Source organism: Nyctibius grandis, chromosome 1 (assembly GCF_013368605.1).
Source record: "Nyctibius grandis isolate bNycGra1 chromosome 1, bNycGra1.pri, whole genome shotgun sequence".
Classification (NCBI taxonomy): Eukaryota; Metazoa; Chordata; class Aves; order Nyctibiiformes; family Nyctibiidae; genus Nyctibius; species Nyctibius grandis.
The window spans coordinates 78,732,451-78,752,326 of NC_090658.1; the positions used below are offsets into that span (position 1 = coordinate 78,732,451).

General features: G+C 45.2%; 1 protein-coding gene across 1 annotated transcript in view; it reads left to right on the top strand.

Moving 5' to 3' along the window:
* The first annotated feature begins 573 nt into the window (after positions 1 to 573).
* The window catches only part of METTL24 (methyltransferase like 24), a 51,339-nt gene continuing 32,036 nt past the window's right edge, over positions 574 to 19,876 (top strand). Inside the window, 2 exon segments of the mRNA XM_068406441.1 lie at positions 574 to 791; positions 793 to 936. Of these exon segments, the coding sequence (XP_068262542.1) occupies positions 630 to 791; positions 793 to 936 (306 nt within the window). The 5' untranslated portion in view covers positions 574 to 629.

Sequence of the window (19,876 nt, forward strand, 5' to 3'; positions counted from 1 at the left end):
TGGGAGGGTTTCAAAGATGTGTCAGAGGGACGAGGACGCTGGTGTTATCTGGGCTGTCCAGGGGTATCCTTTATCCTTCCCGGACAGCTCTAACGTTCCACAAAGCAAAGTCCTTCTAGGGCTGGTTTGTCCTTTATTTTATTTTACTTAAGCATGACCAATACCTCAATCTCCAGTAGAATTCCACTACCTCATGACATTACAGTGTATAATGTGAACTAGTATATATATTAACAAGTTAATACACTTCCATACTATAAAGACCTGTTGATACAGTAGTTAGGGAGGGGAGTTTTCATAAGTCACCGGCCTTGGAGGGCAGCGTGGGTCCGGGTGCGCACACGCGTGACACGCTACAGGGCAAGGACGGCGGCCGTGAGCCCCACGCTCGTCTCCGGGCACTGACCCACGCCCCGCGGGCCGGCGGCAGGCGGGCACCCCCGGCGCCCCGCAGCCCCGCGCCGGGCCGGGACAGGGGCAGAGGCATCCCGGCCCCTCCCCGGCCGGCCCCGCTCGGGGCGGGGTCTCCCAAGTTTCGGCGGCGGCCGCGGGGCCCGGCCCGCCGGCGGCATGAGCCCTGCGGCGGGGCTGGGGGGCGGCAGCGCCGGGCAGGGCGAGCCCCCGCCGCCATGCCCAAGGAACGGCCGCTCTGGCGGGGCCCGGCCTTCCGCCTCTGCCTGCTCTCGGCCGCGCTCTTCCTCTGCCTCCAGCTGGGCATGAGGCGATCCTGGTGCCCGGAGGAGAAGCCCCGGGCGCCGGCGGCAGCGGCGGCGGTGGGGCGCGCGCCCCCCCCCGGCCCGCGGCACGGAGCAGCACCCGGGCGCTGCGTCGGCGGCGGTGGGCAGGCGGCGGGTCACCTACGTGCGGAGCGGCCGGCGGGGGAGCGCCGCGCCCGGCTGCTGCCCCCTGCAGCCCCCGGGCGGCCGCCGCAGGAAGGTAGGGCAGGCTGGGGCCCGGGGGTGGGGCAAGCGTCCGCCGTGTCGCGACAGGAGCGCCGCTGCGTCGTGACAGGCGCGGCGCCAGGGCGCCCCCTCTGCCCCTGAGGCGGAGCTGAGGGTGACCGGGCTCCGGGGGTCCCTGTGCCGCCCCGGTCGGGGCTGGGCTCTGCGGCCGCTGGGGGACGTCCGTCCGTCCGTCCGTCCGTCCGTCCGTCCGTCTGTCTGTAGGAGCCCCCGTTCGCGGACGTGGGCTCTTCCCGGGGCTGAGGTGCTGCTGGTACCCGAAAAGCGGAGACTGGAGGGTGCTGGTGAGGTGTGTCGGTCGGTGGTGGTGGCTTCCTGGAAAGGCATCTCGCGGTCAGGGATTTTTGAGCAACGTCGTTAAGCTGCAGGAAAGGTGGAGACCTCAGTCTGGAAAGGTGGCCTTGGCCCGGGGTCACCACGCTTGCTCAACAGGCTGAAGCACCCCCAAACAGGGGCAAGCTTGGGAAGAGTCCTTGGCCCTTGGCATTCTTGGCATCCGAATGCCGTTTCATTCGCTGAAGGCCATCAAGAGGAGTTTCTAAGACATGGTCTGCATGAGAATTAATGAGTTAGTTAATGAGTTTGCAAATGGACCTGTAATTAGGTTCGGACGTGGCAATGACTGTAAAGCCTTTTAGAGATGGGAGGACCATCATTAGCATCTGGAGGTCAGCAAGAGTGAGGAGTGTCGGTGCTAACCTCACCCCCCAGTTAGCAGCATGTGTGACCAGTAGTGGGAGGCTGCCTTCTTCAACATGGTCCATGCCATCTTTGGTTTTGGCAGATGCCAGTCTCTCAGGAATCGCTTATAGATTCAGATGTTTATTTTGTGGAGTTTTCTTTGCAGTCTCTTTCAGAGGGAGAAGAGACAGGTTTCAAAGGCTGGGAAAGAGTAGCTTATCACCAATTTTGAGGTCCCGCTCTTAGGGTGCATTAGTAATGGTCTGTGCAGAGACGTGCAGATACTTAAAGAAGCTGGAATGACTGTGAAGAGGAGCAAATGGGACTTTGCTAGAGATGTGACCAGCTTTCCTGGACAAAGTAAATAACTATTTCTGATGTTTGCCTTGATAAGAATAAAACCAGAGTTATTTGTGGAATGGCTAAACCTTCTCCTGTCCTTAAGCTGAAGCTTTATCAGGGTTTGCTCAGACTCCCTTGATGAAGAGGCCTCTTGCTAATGTCCAAACCACCATCTGAGCAGATGTCCTGTGATCAGAGAAGCTGTGGATGCCCCCTCCCTGGAAGTGTTCAAGGCTAGGTTGGATGGGGCTTTGAGCAACCTGATCTAGTGGAACTAATGTATGGTTTGAATTTTAGATTCGCCTCATCTTGTGTGGGGAGCTGTGATGGAAAAATAAAACTGAGATTTTCTGCCCCTGGTTTCCTGAAAGGTTTAGAAGGAGAAATGAGATAATCCCTTACTTCCTTCACCACTGTGGCAGCGATGAGGATAGCATTGTCACATATTTCTTCAACATAATGACTATGTGGCGTCTTGATGTGCTGTGGTATTGATACCATGTTGAGGCATCTAGATCTTGCAGTGTCAGTTTTTGTGATTTTTGTTGTCAATGCCATGTTACTTGGTATTCTCCTACAGCCCAACTTTTAAGTGATTGTAATTATGGAAGAATTTCAGCATTCACAGGGGAAAAAAAAATCGTAATCATGTGGATTCAGATAGCTTCTTGAAAACATACGCTAAGCATGGCATCAAAAAACAGGAGGCAAAAGTAAAGCATATCCTAATTTATTTCATGATTTTTGAGGAAATCCTAGTGGAGAAGCAGCATCAGGAGAGGCTGCTCATCGTACTGGAGAACTGGCAGCACCTTGCAGTGTTGGAGAGCTGGAGACTCTGGAAAGCCCACAGTACGCTTTGGTGCGTCTCCAGGTGAAGTGTGTGAAACATCACTGCTGTGGTTTATGGTGTTGGGCACGTTGCTGCTGAAGTCTCATTTGAATCCCACTAATTAAGTCAAGTGAAAAATATTAGTAGATATAATGCAGGGTGGAGTTGCTAGGTTAAGTTTGAGACCATCAAGTGTCTTCCGTGTTCAGCTATTTGACTTGAGCATGTTGCTTCAGGCTAAGAAAAATCCACTTAAAGTGAAGATAAGGCTTTGGAGGCAGTGGGAGTGAAATTCTGGGAATTACTGGGTTTGAAATAGAGTAGTTAAATAGAAACGTACAGGGGAAAAAGTCATGAGAAAATAAAGTGGAAGTGGCCTGAGTACTGCCATTTTTTCTTGTGGAAGTGGAGATCATGCATGATAGCTAAAAAAAATAATGGGTGATTTGTTTTTTTTTTTAATTAGGAAACATTGTATTTCACTTCAGACTGTTTTAAGACAAGACGGTGGCTCTCATTAGAAAAGGCTACTTAAATTGGTGATCCGTGGCTTCTACCAGCAGCTCTGGAGGAAGGCGGCAGCGTGTTCCGATGTGTAAATGCTGCCTGGGGGAGAGGGATAGGCTCCCTGCTCTACCAGGTTGGGATTGCCTTTTGCTGTGGGTTTTGTATGCTTTTGTGTGTTATAGCTGTCCGTAAACCATTGTCAGTCCTTTTTTTGAAGCCTGCAGAGGCTTTCAGGTATGTTTTTTTTCCCCTGCTGCTGATTGTGGTGGTGGAATATGTTGTGATATGTGAGTCAGCAGGATGGCAGTAATGAAAAATCAGCGAGGCCAAACTTTGCTCTGTTTTCCTAGTGCCACTTGGTCATAACTCTGCTCACACTTACATCACTGAATTAATGCAGAAGGCTGATGAACAGAGTATTTCCATAGGTCTGGTTGAATATCCTACTTTGTGGCCTTATAAAAAAATTGCAAAAACACGCAGGGAAATTATTTGCTGCCTACTTTGAATCACTACAAAGTTTCCTGAAGCAGAGTCGTGTTATTTATTTCCCAAGCACAACAGCAGTCAAATAACCAACAGCGCCAAAAGGGGAAAAAAAAAGACCCAGACAAGATGGGAAAGACGGAGACTCATCCCTAAACGGCCCTTTCGGCTGCAGGAAACTGCCTGCGCTGACATGCTCTTTTCCTGACCCGCAGGTAAATCTCCGTCAGCGGGGAGAGTGGCTGTGCGGCAGATGGGAGGGTTTGACCACCAAGGTTACAAGTCTCTGTTCGTGCCTTAAGATGCGTGCATTAAAAATTCCTAACTGAAAGCAGCAGGGAATAAAGTCACTTGGCTATGGGACAGCGCTGGGAGCTGCTGGAGCTGCCTTTGGGAGCTGGGTTGCTCCCAGCTGTTTTGCTCCCGGTGGAGCTTACCAAAGAGCTGCTGCTCTTGCTGACAAATAATAAACAGAATTTGGCATTGAGAGCATCTGATGGTCATGTGAAGAATGGGAATTCCGAGTTGTATGTTGTGCTGCAAATGTAAAGCAAATGGAAGTTTGTGATCCCATTTGTATTTTGGTGGGAATGCTTAAAACTGCGTTGTTGATAATAAAATGCCCAACTGTGTTTATAAACTGTGATTCTAAGCTCTGGCTGTGTTAAAACACTGGTCTGGTAACGTATGGAGCAGCTAAAAACTCCAGCTACATGGAAACACAGAAATTTTGCCGTGTGTACCTGCTCTTGCAATAGGTATTGGTGAGGTCTGCACCCACGTAGTGCTACAGGCACGTGAGGTGAGTTTTAAAATGTTAATGCAGGGTATGATGCTGAAAAAAATGTTGCATTTGGAATTTGAAATAACAGCAAATTCTTATCACAGTGGTTGCAATAACAAGGTTATGTTGGCTCTTGTGCTGTGAAATGGGGAGGAGCCCTCTCCCAGAGTCTGGTTAAGAGAGGCTGGAGTCCTTTGCCTTCTGGGCAGATTTATTTCCATGGAGGAGGAGGGGAAAAAAAAGTTTTATATGGTTATGCGTGAAAGAAAAAAGGCTGATGTTAGTCTAGGTAGGTGTTTTAAGTTCCTGCAGTTCTGCTTGCTCACGTAGCAACCGCTGTGACTGTCTCTCCTAAAAAACGAGGTTCAGGGTCTTGCTTTCAATGTGGGTGTATGAGAGCTGCGTGGTGGGGAACTCCTGGAAGGCAGGCTTGGAGAAATGCTTGAGGCTGCAGCCACAGGTGTGTCTTCTGAAAGCGTGCCTGCTGGAAGACAAGCAAATTACTAAATTTAGTTTGAGAATTGTAATATCAGTTGGAAATCACTTCATCTGTTGTTGGGCTGTCCAAAAGTGGGGAGTGCAGTACACTGCCAAAGTTAACCTGATGTTATTTTGGATGCTCTTTCATCTCATATAGTGGGATAATAAAATGTTTGCCCTCAGTGATTAAAAGCTAAGAGTTAGATTTTGCTGCTGGGCCCATTTGTATTTTGTCTGGGATTAATAACATATTTTGAAACATGAAGTATCATTGCCTAAACCAGAACAATCTTGTGAGATTATATTTTTATAGGTGTTACTTACACTTTTACACATTTGTATTTTGGTTCTTTGTAAATACAGACTAATTGTCTTTTGGTGTTGCTTGTTGGATAGCAGGTTTTGTTTTTCTTTAAATATGAACTGTTTCCCAGAGATTACTGCTTCTCTGCAGTAATGACTGATAAGTCTCATCTTTAGTGTAATTGAAATCTGCAAATTATTTTGGAGTGATATCTTCAAAGTTATGTGGAATAACTATTTGGCAGTTAATAATATGTCAGGTTCAAAATAACCTCATGCAATTTAGTGTTACATTATTCCTAAGATTTTGCTTAAATTTTACATTTGATTTTTAGTTTTAAAATGACAATGCTAGTTACATTTATGTCAGTGACATGTAGGGCTTATGCAAAGAGTCCTTTTTAATTCTGCAAATGGGGTAAAAAAAATGTGTCAGATGTTTTCATTGTCTATTGGTTTGTATACTGTTTTCAAGCTGACTTCACATCTTTAATTGGGCACTACTTGAAGAGGAAGTTACTCTGCCTCTTGATGAGCAGGAGCCAAAATTCTTGGAGAAAACTTGGTTATTCTGAAGTCAGATGTATCTGTCTGTTTTTCCGTATCCTATGGTGTAATAGCTGGCCTGTTTTGGATTGGGACTCAGCTTTTATAACAGTTTATTCATTATGTATGCCTGGAGCAATGTTTTAACATTACAGCAAAGTTTAACACAACCAAGCTTTAAAAGCTGTGAAGCGAGTCACATCAGGCTGTGTTTAAACGAGCAAATTTGCCCAGGCTGAGACAAAACAAGGGAGCTGATGGGGCAGCATAGAATCATAGAGTTGTTTTGGTTGGAAAGGACCTTTAAGATCATCAAGTCCAACCATTAACCCAGCACTGCCAAGTCCACCACTAAACCCTAAGCACCACATCTACTAGTCTTTTAAATACCTTCAGGGATGGTGACTCCGCCACTTCCCTGGGCAGCCTGTTCCAATGCTTGACAACCCTTTCTGTGAAGAAATTTTTCCCGATATCCAATCTAAACCTCCCCTGGTGCAACTTGAGGCCGTTTCCTCTCATCCTGTCACTTGTTACTTGGGAGAAGAGACCAACACCCTCCTTGCTACAACCTCCTTTCAGGTAGTTGTAGACAGCGATATGGTCTCCCCTGAGCCTTCTTTTCTCCAGACTAAACAACCCCAGTTCCCTCAGCCTTTTGGATCTCCTAGTGAAGTTAAACCCATAGTTTGCTCCAGTCTCCTCACCTGTGTATCAGGTGTGATAAGCACTGTTTTTTAAATGTTACGACAAAGAGTGAACAGTGTTCTAGCTTAAATGAATACGAGTTGCAGAGAAGCAGCATAATACTGAAGAGCTGGGTACTGGTTGTTGTTTTGAGTGTGCTTCTTCTGGGTACCTCCTTTAATAACAGCTAGACAGACTGGAGAGAGTCTCAATGGGAGGAAGAAAGCGTTGAGAGGTGCAGGAAAGCAGGCCTGCAGGGAAAGCCTGGCTGAACTGGTACTTGTTGTGAATAGGGAAAGATAGATTCTGAGAGGAATGAGCCAAGACTGTTCAAACTAAAAAAAAAAATTTTTTTTGAAGGGCATAATGACTGATTGTTCCCTAGGTCCACTGCAAGTAGGTCAAGAAGTAACTGGCTTAATTTTCAGGCAAGATGTTAGGAAAATTTTTTAACTCTGTGGTTTGGTAAGCAGTAGAAAGGCTCCCTAAAAAAAATGTGAACTTTGGGTAGCCACACAGGAAAGGCCTCCCTGCTTCAGGGCAAGGAGGTAAAGTCGAGTCAGCCTCCTGAAGTCTCTCCATCTACATTTACCTGTTCTGCAATTAGAGAAGCAGTCTGGCAGGTAGAATGTGATTAGCCAAACTGGAATTTAGCCTGAACAATGATCTAACATCAGTGTCATAAAAAGAGGTAATGGGGTCTTTATAAGTGATCCTTGCCCTGGCTTAATACCTCACTAGAGAGACCAAACCCCACCATAATTGTCCTGTGATGACTTAGTGGACCCCAGAGAAAGGAACATTACATCACAACTTTTTCCCTCCAGCACTTGGAGGTCTCTTACCAAATATAAACCGACCCCAAGTTGCTTAGCTTGTAAGATTAGCACAAGGTAGGAGCTTATGGCTTCAGGCCATGAGTACCTGGGGAACAGCTGTGAGAGCCTTGGTTGGTTTTTGTTCAGATATTCGGGCTAATAGCACAGACTGAGAGAGGTTATTGTGTTTGGAAGAAAAGAACAAACTTTTATTGATAGCAGTTTTCAACAGCAGACAACCAAATCTAGGGAGCACCCGCCAGCTCTGCCTCCAAATGGGGGCAGCTGAGGCACCAGAAGGTACCCAAGCACAGGAATTCTTCTCCAAGTAGCCAAGCAAGGGCAATACTGGCCTTTCGCTGTATTTTAACTGCAGATGAAATGTGTTTATGGTAGACCGTAAAGAGGAAATGGTAATGTTGTTTCTGACAATGATGTCACTTGTGAGCTTGTGAGGTAAATGATCGCTTGGAATAACCTTGATTCTTACACACTTTTTATTACCTAAAATAGATTCTTCCTTTGTGAATTTTTGAGAAGCAGCTGGGGAATATTATCCTTCAGAAAGTCATTACAGCTTTATGAGACTTAATTATATCCAATAATATAGATTTCTTTCAAATACCTAGTCAAGGCTTTCTTTTAGCATATAAAGACAGGGGAATAGTATTTTCCAGATAACTGTGGCACTGAAGAAGTGTTTTTCAGGGTATATAGGCTTTCCTGCATAAGGACATAACCCAAGGACCGAGGTAGTAATTTCTTCTGCAGATACCTTGCTCCATGATTGGCCGTTGCAGTTGTGCCATCTTTTTCTTGAACCAGGCTAGATGGTCCACGGGCCTTATACAAAATGTGCATCCTTTTTGACTGTGGTAGCAGGTGCAGAAAAAACCCATACTGATCCAGTCCCATTTGCTGTCTTCAGCTCATATTGTTGAACCTGTGCAGGGAAGTGACCCACGCTGCCCTCCTGCCCACGTGGTGATGCTCAGAGCAGGCTGAGCAGCTCTGGTCATGGCCTCTGTGTCCCACTAAAGGGCAGCAATTCAGTAAATGCATCCTCTGCTCTCACCTTCTTCTTCATCGCTCCACTGTTCACTGTGTTTGGGGTACTTGGTTGTATTGTCTGGTGTACTGCTGGTTATCAGACCTTATTAGCAGCAAACAAGCAGGAGTCCCCTTCACGTGGTGTGCTCAGAGGAGGAAGGATGTCTTCTGCACGAAAGCAGCTGTGGAGCAGGAGGTGGGAGGAGGTGAGCACTGGTATGAAAGTAAATTGTACAGCAAGTCACAGTCTTGTCATGGGAAAAGAGCAAGAGCCCCTGAAAGTCAAAAATTTTAACAGCCTTGAAGACAGTGAGCACAATTAGTACCAAAAATGATCTTTTGTCACGTTTCATGTTTTATACTAGAAATAATACAAGTGAGGACAGTTTTGAACACACAGCTTTCCTTGCTCAAACAGTTCTCAAGGTGGCCAAGCTTGCTTCATTCTTTCCTAAAATCTCCTTCTTTGGAGAGAGAAGAGGCCAGAAAGAGAGATCTGGGATAAGTAAAATTCTCCCAGAAAGCCTTGGGGGTTTTGCATATCTGACCTTTAGCTGCCTTCTTATGAGACAAGTATTTAACTTCGTCGCTGGTAAGGTTTTCATCCCAGTTTGTTCAGTCAATTCACATCAACATTAACTCATCCAGCCAGGCAGTTAACAGAGATATGTGTCTGCTTTAAGGCTGCACAGTAGATGCTAACATGCCAGGCACAGAATCATAGAATGGTTCGGGTTGGAAGGGACCTTAAAGATCATCTAGTTCCAACCCCCTGCCACAGGCAGGGACACCTTTCCTCTAGAGCAGGTTGCTCAAAGCCTCATCCAGCCTGGCCTTATACACTGCCAGGGAGGGGGCAGCGACTTTTCCTGAGCTGTGGGCATGGTTCAGACTGAGATGCAGCTGGTCGATCTTTGGTGTGAACCCATAGCAAAACTCCAGTGGCCCATGACAAGGGATGCAGTACTGAAATCCAGCGGTGAAGAGCAAAACCCTCTAACAGCTGCCGTGCAGGCTTGTACAGACAACGTGACAAGTGCGTCATCTCTCTTACAAAGAAGATGTAGAATCTGGAGGTTTAGATGGTGTTAGTGAGGGGCCTCTGGTCCTCACACAAGAAGTTTGGTTTGGTTGTGGTGGACCACACTGTCCTCCTGCAGCCTGGCAGTGACGGCTGTCACTCATGGCACAGCTTAGATAAAAGACTTAACACGTAGGTGAGAAAGTCTGTGTGAACCACTGCTAATCTTTGATGGCATCCGCAGCAGCCCCCTCTTATCGCTTGTTCTAATATTAACTTTGAGCTGTGTTTGTCTTGGATGGCTGCTCAGCACTCCAGAGCCGTGTGCGGTGGATGTGAGTCATTTAATCAACTCGCATGTTTTCGTAGCTAGCAGATACACACCAAGATACTTTTGTGTATGGTGAAACGTTGTCCAGAGCCCTTCTGTGCTGCTGAAGTCTGAGATCGAATGGCATTCAGTTCAGTGGAACAAGTAAAAGGGGAAAAAAAAAAAAAAGAGATTTGATTTAATTTTTCTTTTAATTGTGGTGTAGCATGTGTATCCTGGAATCCATAACATACATTACTCACTTTGATGTTGTTTATGGTAGTGTTTCTGTGTACAGAAGGGACAGAGTGACACGCTGTCCTATTTTGAGTTAGCGAATCTCTAAGGGTAATAGAAACCATGTTCGCAAATGGAATGGTGCCTCAGGTAACAGATGGATGAAAGCCATGATTTTGAACTCGCTCTTACAGCAACAACTCGTTCACTTTAAGCAGGAGATGGCAGAAACCTTCCCAGCTGTTTATGCAGTACTAAGTGGAAGAGTTTAGATCTTCAATGACGTGTGTTTTCCCCTGCCTGATCTTCCGTCCCATCTTCAGTAGTCTCGCTTTTAAATGTGCCATCAGGCTCACGTGCCATCAAGAAAGGTACTGGCAGGGAGGTGCTCATGGACTGCACTGTCAGGGAATGGGTGTCCTGGGTGTCCTCGGGTGACTGCTTGACCCCTTGAAGAGCACAAGTCCTGGGTCTGGCTCTGGGGGAACCCCTTGGTGGTTGTTTAGATTTCTTTTTATTTTTTTGCAACATTTAAAAACTAGCCCTGTAATTTATATCCTCCCTGACACATCTATAAATACAATAAATAAACCATTCCTTATGTCTTTGTGTAATGATAAATGCAATAGTTCCAGCAGCTGTTACCACATACACAGAAATCTTGTTTCTCACTGAAGCCTTCTCCGTATGCTCTGCAGATGAGACAAAATGGCTTTGCAGTGTTCTTCGAAAGTCAGTACCACAGAACTGTTTTGGCTTTGCAAATCCCAAATCTGGGGGATCCTTGTGAGGACCGTCCTTCCTGCTGCCACCTCTCCCCATCAAGCAGTGGGGGCTTCTTTTGTCTCTGGGAATATAGGACTGGCAGGACTTTCCAGGGAGCTGTTGGCTTCTGAAGTCTCTTAGGATTTTCAGGTCAAGCCAACTGCTTCAGATTTTACATGAAAAACTTCTGGGTTTACATGCTTGTTGCAGAAAGAGCTAACCAACAGCTCGTTTAACAAGTGACCCACTGGAGTTTGCTGCGGGTTCCACTTTCTGATAGATTTCAGGTGCAGATTCAGGTACATTGCTGTGGGTTTTTCTGGAAGTGACAAAATTCTGGGTTGTTTCCAGGACTGACCTGGTGGTTCCTGCAGACTGAAGGAATTGAACCCTCTGCCCTTCTTGGGGTGTGGAAGACAAACTTCGTGGGCCTTGAGAGCTTAGCGAGGAAAGGCACGCAAAGAGCCAGTTAGGCAACTTGTCTCTCTTAGGCATATTGCTAAAATAGTGGATGCTTTGTGTTCTTGCTGTTGGTTTTGATGAGGTAATAAGTCACTGGTTTTTTTTTTTGGTGTCAGGGTGTTCTACTGGGAAGATTAACCTAGACGAAAAATAAGCAAAGAAGCAAATATCAGTGATGTGCCAGGGGCTGGACCTGGTTGGGAAATGCATGCAGTTGAAAATTGTGTTAGAACCAGTGAATGTTAACATCATAGAGTTGCCATGGCTGCTTTAACCTCCCCCCCTTTGTCCCATCCGTCCCCAGCCTTCTTCCTCATTCCTCTCCTAGCAGCTAGCTAAGTTAAATAATTAACTGGGAGCTTTGAAGTTAGTGCCCTTTATTTAGCACCCTCTTTCATATTTTACAAAGAGACAGTGTTTGAAATGCTAGAGGGAAGAGATGGTAATGTCTATTGATGTGGCATGTAATGTTAAATAATACTTGCCAGTTAGACGCCTAAAAATGGTAAGAATCAGTTTGAAATCCTTCCTGCTCCCTGCAGAGTTGACGGCACTAGTGGAGGATCGAGATTTATCCCAGAGATGAACGCTGCAGGGTAAGAGCTGCCTGAAAAAACCCCAAAGGAATAATAAAATTTGTTAATACTGATGTCGTGTCTCTTTTGGGGCTTTCCTCATGGCACTGAAACTTTCAGTGATGTGAACTTTGTTTCATCCTGAATAGAGCAAAGCAACAACATCTTGTTCCTTTTCCCTCACTCTTTTGAGAAAATTAAACAAGAAGCAATTATGTGTCAATTGGCTGCTGCTGAGCTGATGTGTTTCTTCTTAGTTAGATGTCTTGATTAATGGTTTGATCTGGCAATTATTATTCATTATGAAATCTGTGGGAATGCTGGGTACATCAGGAGTTCAGGGTCAAACCATGTAGCTGTTGAGTGCTATATTCTGTATAATGCTCAGAATTAGTGATAAAATGGAAAATGTCCTTAACTAAAGAGAATAGTGCATATTTGCCCAAGCCCATCTTTCATGGGCTTATTATACCTGGGTCTATACTTGTCTTGAACAAAAAATATTCCAAAATTTTGTTCTTTGAAATGAGCTTGATTTTCTTCTTTATAAATTGGAAAATAAATGTATCATCTTGTACTTAAAGTCCTAACAACTTGTAAGCCAGCTCTCATTCCCTTTCTAGACATGGGGAACTAATTGCCCAACACGCTGTTTTATTTTACTTGGAAGACTTTTACATAGCTCTAGACTAAGGGCAGTAATCCATAATCATATTAAGAACAGGAAAGGGACTATGTTTGTAGACATTTAAAGCTAGTATACATTTCATTCTGTGGAGCTCCATTACCTTGTTTTATTAACTAAAGCTTGTATGAAATAAGGAGTTGAAGAAGAAAAAAGTGAAGTTTGGCTTTTTAAGTCTTCCCTGGCTGTCCAGTAAAACCCAGTGTGATCAAGTGAACTGATGGTGGGTTGGCAGGGCGGAAGCCCCTAGGTACCTATTGTGAATATTTTCTATCTTACTTTGGGTTTTACGCTATGAAATCTAAATACCTGTAGAAGTCACTCAGCATTTCCGTTTACCCATGGATGAGAATTAATGTTTACTTGCTTTATGATATTATAGATGCCTAATGACAAACGCCCTCTCCTGCTCCCTGGGCACAGAAGATTCTCCTGATCCTTGCCCAGGAGGGGCAGATGAAGGGGAAGAAGGGGTTTTCTGATGCTTCAGATCTCCCTTTAGGCTGGAAGGTGTGGTGGACCATTTCTGTTTAGACATTTGCACTCCACTTGGATGAGAGTGAAAGCTGCACAAGTGTGAAATGCTCTTACTTATGTGAAAGCATTAGGTTTTACTTTAAAGCACCTTCTTTTTCCCCCAGTTCTTAGCCCCAGGCAGAGCCTGCTGAAGTCAGTGGACAGGCTGCCAGAGGCATCCATATCTATAAATCACAGTTAAGAGTCCTGGAATTTGCACAAAATAAATTCGGCTTATCTGGCTAGCTGAGGATTTACTGATGAATTCTGTTTGTTGTACGCTGTGGTTTGAATATTGCAATGAAGTCAACCTAGAGGAAAATAGCTTTTTTTCCCCTATTGTATGGATTATGACATCTCCCATATTTTCTCAACCAAAGCACTTCATTTAAAGCTGTTACGAATACAGGTTGAAACCGTGGTCTTGCCTCTGCTTAGCTGAAGTCTGAATTTGACAAGCAGTGACCAGTAGTTGCTGTATCTGTTTCTTGCTGTTATCCTTAAGTGTTGGCAAAGGCGTGCAGGCACTGGAAATAATTTCAGCTGATTGAGTATTACACTGCTTAAGCAGTTTCAAGAATTTGCTTCCATAAATTTCAATCTGTTCTGGCTCCTGGTTTTATCTCCATCAGATATAAATTATCACGCTGTCAGCCTCTGGATAGCACTGGAATGCTCCTGCCTGATTTATTTATTTTATTACCATAGCAAAGAAATCCCACTTGACTGTTTTTAAAGCTCTGTGTCTCTTAGCAGACTAAAATCCATCTCTCTCTTAATAAATGTATATTTCTCCCTGATGTTGCTGGGATTTCTAATGGCAGAGCTGTCAGTCTTTGGTGACCTTTGAAGGTCCGAGGAGGAGTTCCTACCTGCCCTTTCCTACCTCTGCAGCTCCCAGCTCCTTTGGTTGCAGTGGATTTATTCCTCAGAGGTAGCAAGGGGTGGTAGTTATGCTATGTAAATAATAAATGAGGTGCAATGCTTTCTGAATCTGTAAGTACCTACAAATTAATCTTTTGGCAAGTGTTCTGAAACACGTGCTTCCTAAGTCACAAACCTGCACCCAGGGTGATGTTCATGAGTCGCTGAAGGCCAGGTCTGCCGGTGCATTTACAGGGGGGGTGTCCACAACGGCTTGTTTAAACCTGGTGAGCTGGTTCCCAATACGCATTTCCTATGGAAGTCAGGGTTTCAATTTGAATTCAATGGAGCATTAGTCACATAAATTCCTCTACAGATCTGTCTGTGTCATTTTAGTCTTGGAAGGCGCTCTTTATTTTTCCAAAGCCATTTCTTAATTCTTAAAGTGATATAAATTCTGTCACTTAAACTCGGTGCCAAGCATCCTTTTTTTTCTGCGTATGCTTTCCTTGTGAGACACTTGCTTGGGGGAAAAGACACAAAACTAAGAGTAGAGTTGGAGAGAGCTTGAGCGTGGGCTCTGCGTGTGAAACGCTGACCCTCCCAAGGCATCAAAGTTGTTGGTGTTCTGCATCGAGGTCGCTGGTGTGGCTTGCCTGCAGGTTAGGCCAGCAGTTCCCCCGCGAGCAGGAGCGCTGTAATTTGTATGCATACGGCTCCATTTCGTCCTGTCAGATGGGAAATCAGAAGCAAAAGGAGCAGAAAATAAACATGAATATTAACAAAAGGAGAGCAGAGGTGAAACACTTGGTGATGGCTGCCTTTCCAGGGCTTGTTTTGTGTGCATGTTCAGACTGATTTGCTCTACAAGGGTAAAGACTCTTTTGGTTTCAATTATCATGCAGCGGCTCAAAGCTTTTCTAATGAGAATTGAAGTCAGAAAATTGTTTTCTTCATTTCAATGTGAAACTTTGCATTCAAGACGTATTGCTTTTTCCCTTTTCCCTGCTAAGCATAAGAGTTTTACTTATGGTGCAAACTGCAGCCTTGGGAAGCAAGTGCTGATAAACCGCTCTCAAGCGAAGCCCTCTGGGTGATGCTCAGGGCTGCGTAAGTTGGCTCTCACAGCAATCGCATCCTGCTCCCAGGCAGACAAATGTGTGCTGCACTGCAGAGGTTTAGAGGAGGTGATGTGCGGAGAGCGAGGAGCTATGGGAGAGTTAAGTGCATCCTAGAAGTTCCCTCTTCAATAAAATAACACACACGTGTCCAGACATAGAAACACCTCTAGTTATTAAAATTCTTCGTACACAAGTCATGTCGAAAATGCATTTAAATTGAAGACACCCACTTATTAATGCAGAAAACACTCTTATCACAGGACTGGTTTCCATAGACAGGGTTTTCTCTGGTAAGTAGCCTCGCTGCATGGGAGAACCTGACTGTGTGTGTTACGTTGCTTGCTCAGCTTGGCACAAAGCTTTTGTTCTTCAGCCTAATGTTCCTTCATCAAATCTTTGGATAAGATCGTGGAGCAGATCCTCCTGAGAGATATGTCAAAACATACTGAAGACAGGGAGGTGGTTAGGGACAGCCAACACGGCTTCACCAAGGGCAAGTCATGCCTGACTAATCTAGTGGCCTTGTACAATGGAGTGACTGCATCAGTGGACAAGGGAGGAGCTACGGATGTCATCTACCTGGACTGCTATAAGGCCATTGATATGACTTCCCACAACATTTTTACCTCTGAATTGGAGAGGTATGGGTTTGATGGATGGACTGTTAGATGGATAAAGAATTGGCTGGATGGCTGCATCCAAAGAGTCATAGTCGATGGCTCAATGTCTAAGTGAAAACCAGTGACAAGTGGTGTCCCTCAAGGGTCCATACTGGGACCAATACTATTTACTTTGAGCAACCTGATCTAGTGGAAGATGTCCCCCATGGACTAGGTGATCTTTAAAGGTCCCTTCCAACCCAAGCCATTCTGTGATTCCATAACACACTACAGTTTTATAGCGCTGGAATTTGTCTGTGAGAGGGACTTCCTACATGGCCTGCTTGTTCCACTGCACCAACACGATGTGTACGGAGGATGGAGCAGTCCTGTGGTGGCTGGGTACGAAGGCGGCTGTGTGCTCGTGTGCAGTGTTGTCAGAGATGCCTCTGCTTTAGATAAACTCAGAAAAGTAAAAAAAGGGAAATAGATTTCCTATATTAATTTTTTTTCAGTTCATTGTGGACTTTGTGCAGCACGTGAAAGTTTCACTGTTGGAATGGAAGTTCTCAGTTTAGGTGGCTGCAGGGCTAGGTGTGAGCTGCGTTTCCCTGTGATACTCCCAATGGCTGGTGCTTCAGAGGGAACCCACTGCTTTTCCCTCGATACAGGCACATGCAGAGCAGGAGTGTATGTAGCAATTTCTGCAATATGGTTTCTTAAGCAAAAACCTCATATGTTTAAGAAAGCCAAACTACAAAGAAAAACAGAAAATAATACTAATATAGAAGGAAAAAAGGGAAAGAAGCAGTTCAGACATGTACGGATGGGATACATATAAAGCCAGACAAGTTAGAAATAAATTCACTCGGAGCCTTAAATGTGAGTCATATTCACTTTGTAAGCCTGTATTTTAAAGTACGGTTTACTGAGCCTGTGCGTGTCCCCACTACTTCTAACTTAACGATGTAGAGTGGCATGTTTTTATGAGTGTATCTCTTGTGAGCCCTCTGTATGATGCTGATTACATTTAGCTAAAGGGGACCCATACGAATTGACCTTTCCCAAGGAGGTCTTAGCCAAGGCTGAGGCATACTTGTTCTTTCCTATTGACACCTCTGCTTTGAGGTGGAGTTTGTTTTCCTTGTGCCACGTATTGCTGCTCCAGACATAAAACATTTGGAGTTACTCAACCTTGCTGAAGAATAAAGTGCAGTTAAGTGTTGCTTCAGGTTCACAACTAAAGAGTAGGCTCAGCCCTATAAAATACAAGTTTTTCTGCAGCGTGGCATGTATGATAGTCTGGTCTGGGATTCATCTTCTGTGGCGTTGAATGTCTACAGTGTAGGTGTTTCTGAGCCTGTCCTCCAGGCTTCCTTTGCAAGTCATGGAGAGACATGGACGATTCCAGTGTGTGACTCGTCTTACTTATTTTAGACGTCTACTCTATAGTGAGATGAATCATTCCCTTAAAGAGCCTGTCTGCCTCGTCTGTCCTGTCAAATACCTTAGCTCCCCAGCCCACTGTGGGAGCTTGGTTCCTAGCTGTTAGTGCTGCAGGAATGTTTCTTCATTCCCAGCTCTCCCTTGGAGTCGACTAACTAATTGCCTCTGAAACCAAACGTGGGTGTTCATGAGGGATTGTTCACTGCCGGAGCCGCTCTGTGTCATCAGCGAGAGGAGCAGCATGCCAGGTTTGGCCACCTCCACCCTCAGCAGCCCTCCCACTCATCTCAGCAGGCTTTGCACTTGTTGCGTGTCCCTCATGAGGCGTGCTGGCACGTCTTGTAAAGCCAGTACTTGGCTGGGCTGCAACGTGCTGCTTTCACTGTTTAAGGTAATTTTGAATCGGGGAAAAACCAAAACAATAAGACCACTACAAAATAATATACTTAAGGCCACAGGTGCTCCAGAGGAAGCCCAAATAAAATGATGTCCAAGCCCGGAAAATCATATCTAGGGACAATCTACTCTCACAAGGGCAAGCCTTCAGGAATGCAATCCAGTAAATAGATGTTTGCCTTGTAGAGGTCTGAAATTTTGCAATTTGAATCCCACCCCTTGCATTTTAAATGGATAAAACCCCTTCAAAATTTCACCCACGAGCAAGCTGTGTTCCACTGTACCCTTCTACAAGCGGTGAGTGTGGTGATACACCGAGTATGACCAGAACGGTTGGAGGTGAAGACATGTATGTCATTTGTTTCTATGGCTAGCAAATATTTTTGGCTATTCATAGAATCATAGAATCATAGAATGGTTTGGGTTGGAAGGGACCTTAAAGATCACCTAGTTCCAACCCCCCTGCCACAGGCAGGGACACCTTTCCACTACACCAGGATGCTCAAAGCCCCATCCAATCTGACCTTGAACACTGCCAGGGAGGGGGCATCCACAACTTCTCTGGGCAACCTGTTCCAGTGTGTCACCACCCTCACAGTAAAAAATTTCTTCCTAATATCTAATCTAAATCTACCCTCTTGCAGTTTAAAACCGTTCTCCCTCATCCTATCACTATACCTTGTAAAAAGTCTCTCTCCAGCTTTCCTGTAGGCCCCCTTCAGGTACTGGAAGGCTTCTAGAAGGTCTCCCTGGAGCCTTCTCTTCTCCAGACTGAACAGCCCCAACTCTCTCAGCCTGTCTTCATAGAAGAGGTGCTCCAGCCCTCTGATCATCTTCGTGGCCCTCCTCTGGACTCGTTCCAACAGCTCCATGTCCTCCTTCTGTTGGGGGCCCCAGAGCTAGACGCAGTACTCCAGGTGGGGTCTCACAAGAGCGGAGTAGAGGGGCAAAATCACCTCCCTCGACCTGCTGGCCATGCTGCTTCTGATGCAGCCCAGGATGTGGTTGGCCTTCTGGGCTGCAAGCGCATGTTGCTGGCTCCTGTTGAGCTTCTTGTCAACCATCACCCCCAAGTCCTTCTCCTCAGGGCTGCTCTCAATCCATTCTCCGCCCAGCCTGTATTTGTGCTTGGGATTGCCTCAACACAGGTGCAGGACCTTGCACTTGGCCTTGTTGAATGTCATGCAGTTCACACAGGCCCAGCTCTCAAGCCTGTCAAGGTCCCTCTGGATGGCATCCCTTCCCTCCAGCGTGTTGACTGCACCACACAGCTTGATGTCGTTGGCAAACTTGCTGAGGGCGCACTCAATCCCACTGTCCATGTCACCAACAAAGATGTTAAACCGTGCTGGTCCCAATACCAATTGATGGATTTGATGGAGTTTATTGCCACATGTGCTTTCCACTCACATTTTGTCCTGCCTCAAATGTAAAAAATTATTGTTGCACAGTTTTTATGTTTTTCCCTTGATTAAGACATCTATGTATGTATTGACAAGTCTTTTGTTTCTTCATTAGAAATAACAGACTGCTTGGCAAGGCAATGGGATTCCCAAAGTTTTGTTCATAAACATGGCTAATATTTTTCTGTGTTTTAATAGGCTGCTAAAAAGGAAGGAGATTGAAAGGAGGGGAAAAAACAGTTACTGAGTTAAAAAAGATGGAAATATGGGAAACTTACTATTTCCCTTTCAAATGTAAGCAGAAGGTAAGGGAAGGCTTGGGCTGCTTGAATTACTGAACTGAAACTAGGATTGACCTGGAAAGAATTTAATGATTTATGTGTTTGAGTTTATGCTAGGAAAGCCAGAAATTTTGCAAACCTACAATTTTAAACCTGCTGGTTTGTGAGCCCTTGGCACATGTTGATTTAAACTTTATATTATGATTTCAGATATTTAGGACAAGTGTTACCATATGTATACTACAGATTATTAAGGGATTATCAGATGACTATCATAGATGGCTCATGAGGGAGAAAAACCTAGAAAGAAGTGGTCTCCAGAGAAGAGTCACTGCGTATTACTGTCAGATTGGTCTGCAGGAAACATCAGTCCTTATCCTTAAGTGTGAAGTACCTGGAAAATAAAAATCAGACCTTCAAATGCGTCCTAGTTTTCCTAACAAAGCAATGGCATTGCCTTAAGATTTTCTTTGCTCTGTGGTTGTCTCGTGGTGAAAATTTACGCATCACTCCGCATAACAGCTTCTGGATATCCATTACCCTTATGGGGTAGCTGAAGTCAGTGTCTGACCAGTGCCTGTGATAAAGTCTTGCTGAAGACTGATTTTTCTTACAATGCTAATTTCAGGTAACGTGTCTGTAAGTGAAACTATGTAAATAGAGAGATACTTCAAGATATTCAGTATGATGTTTTTTAAGTGGCATTGTAACTTTCCA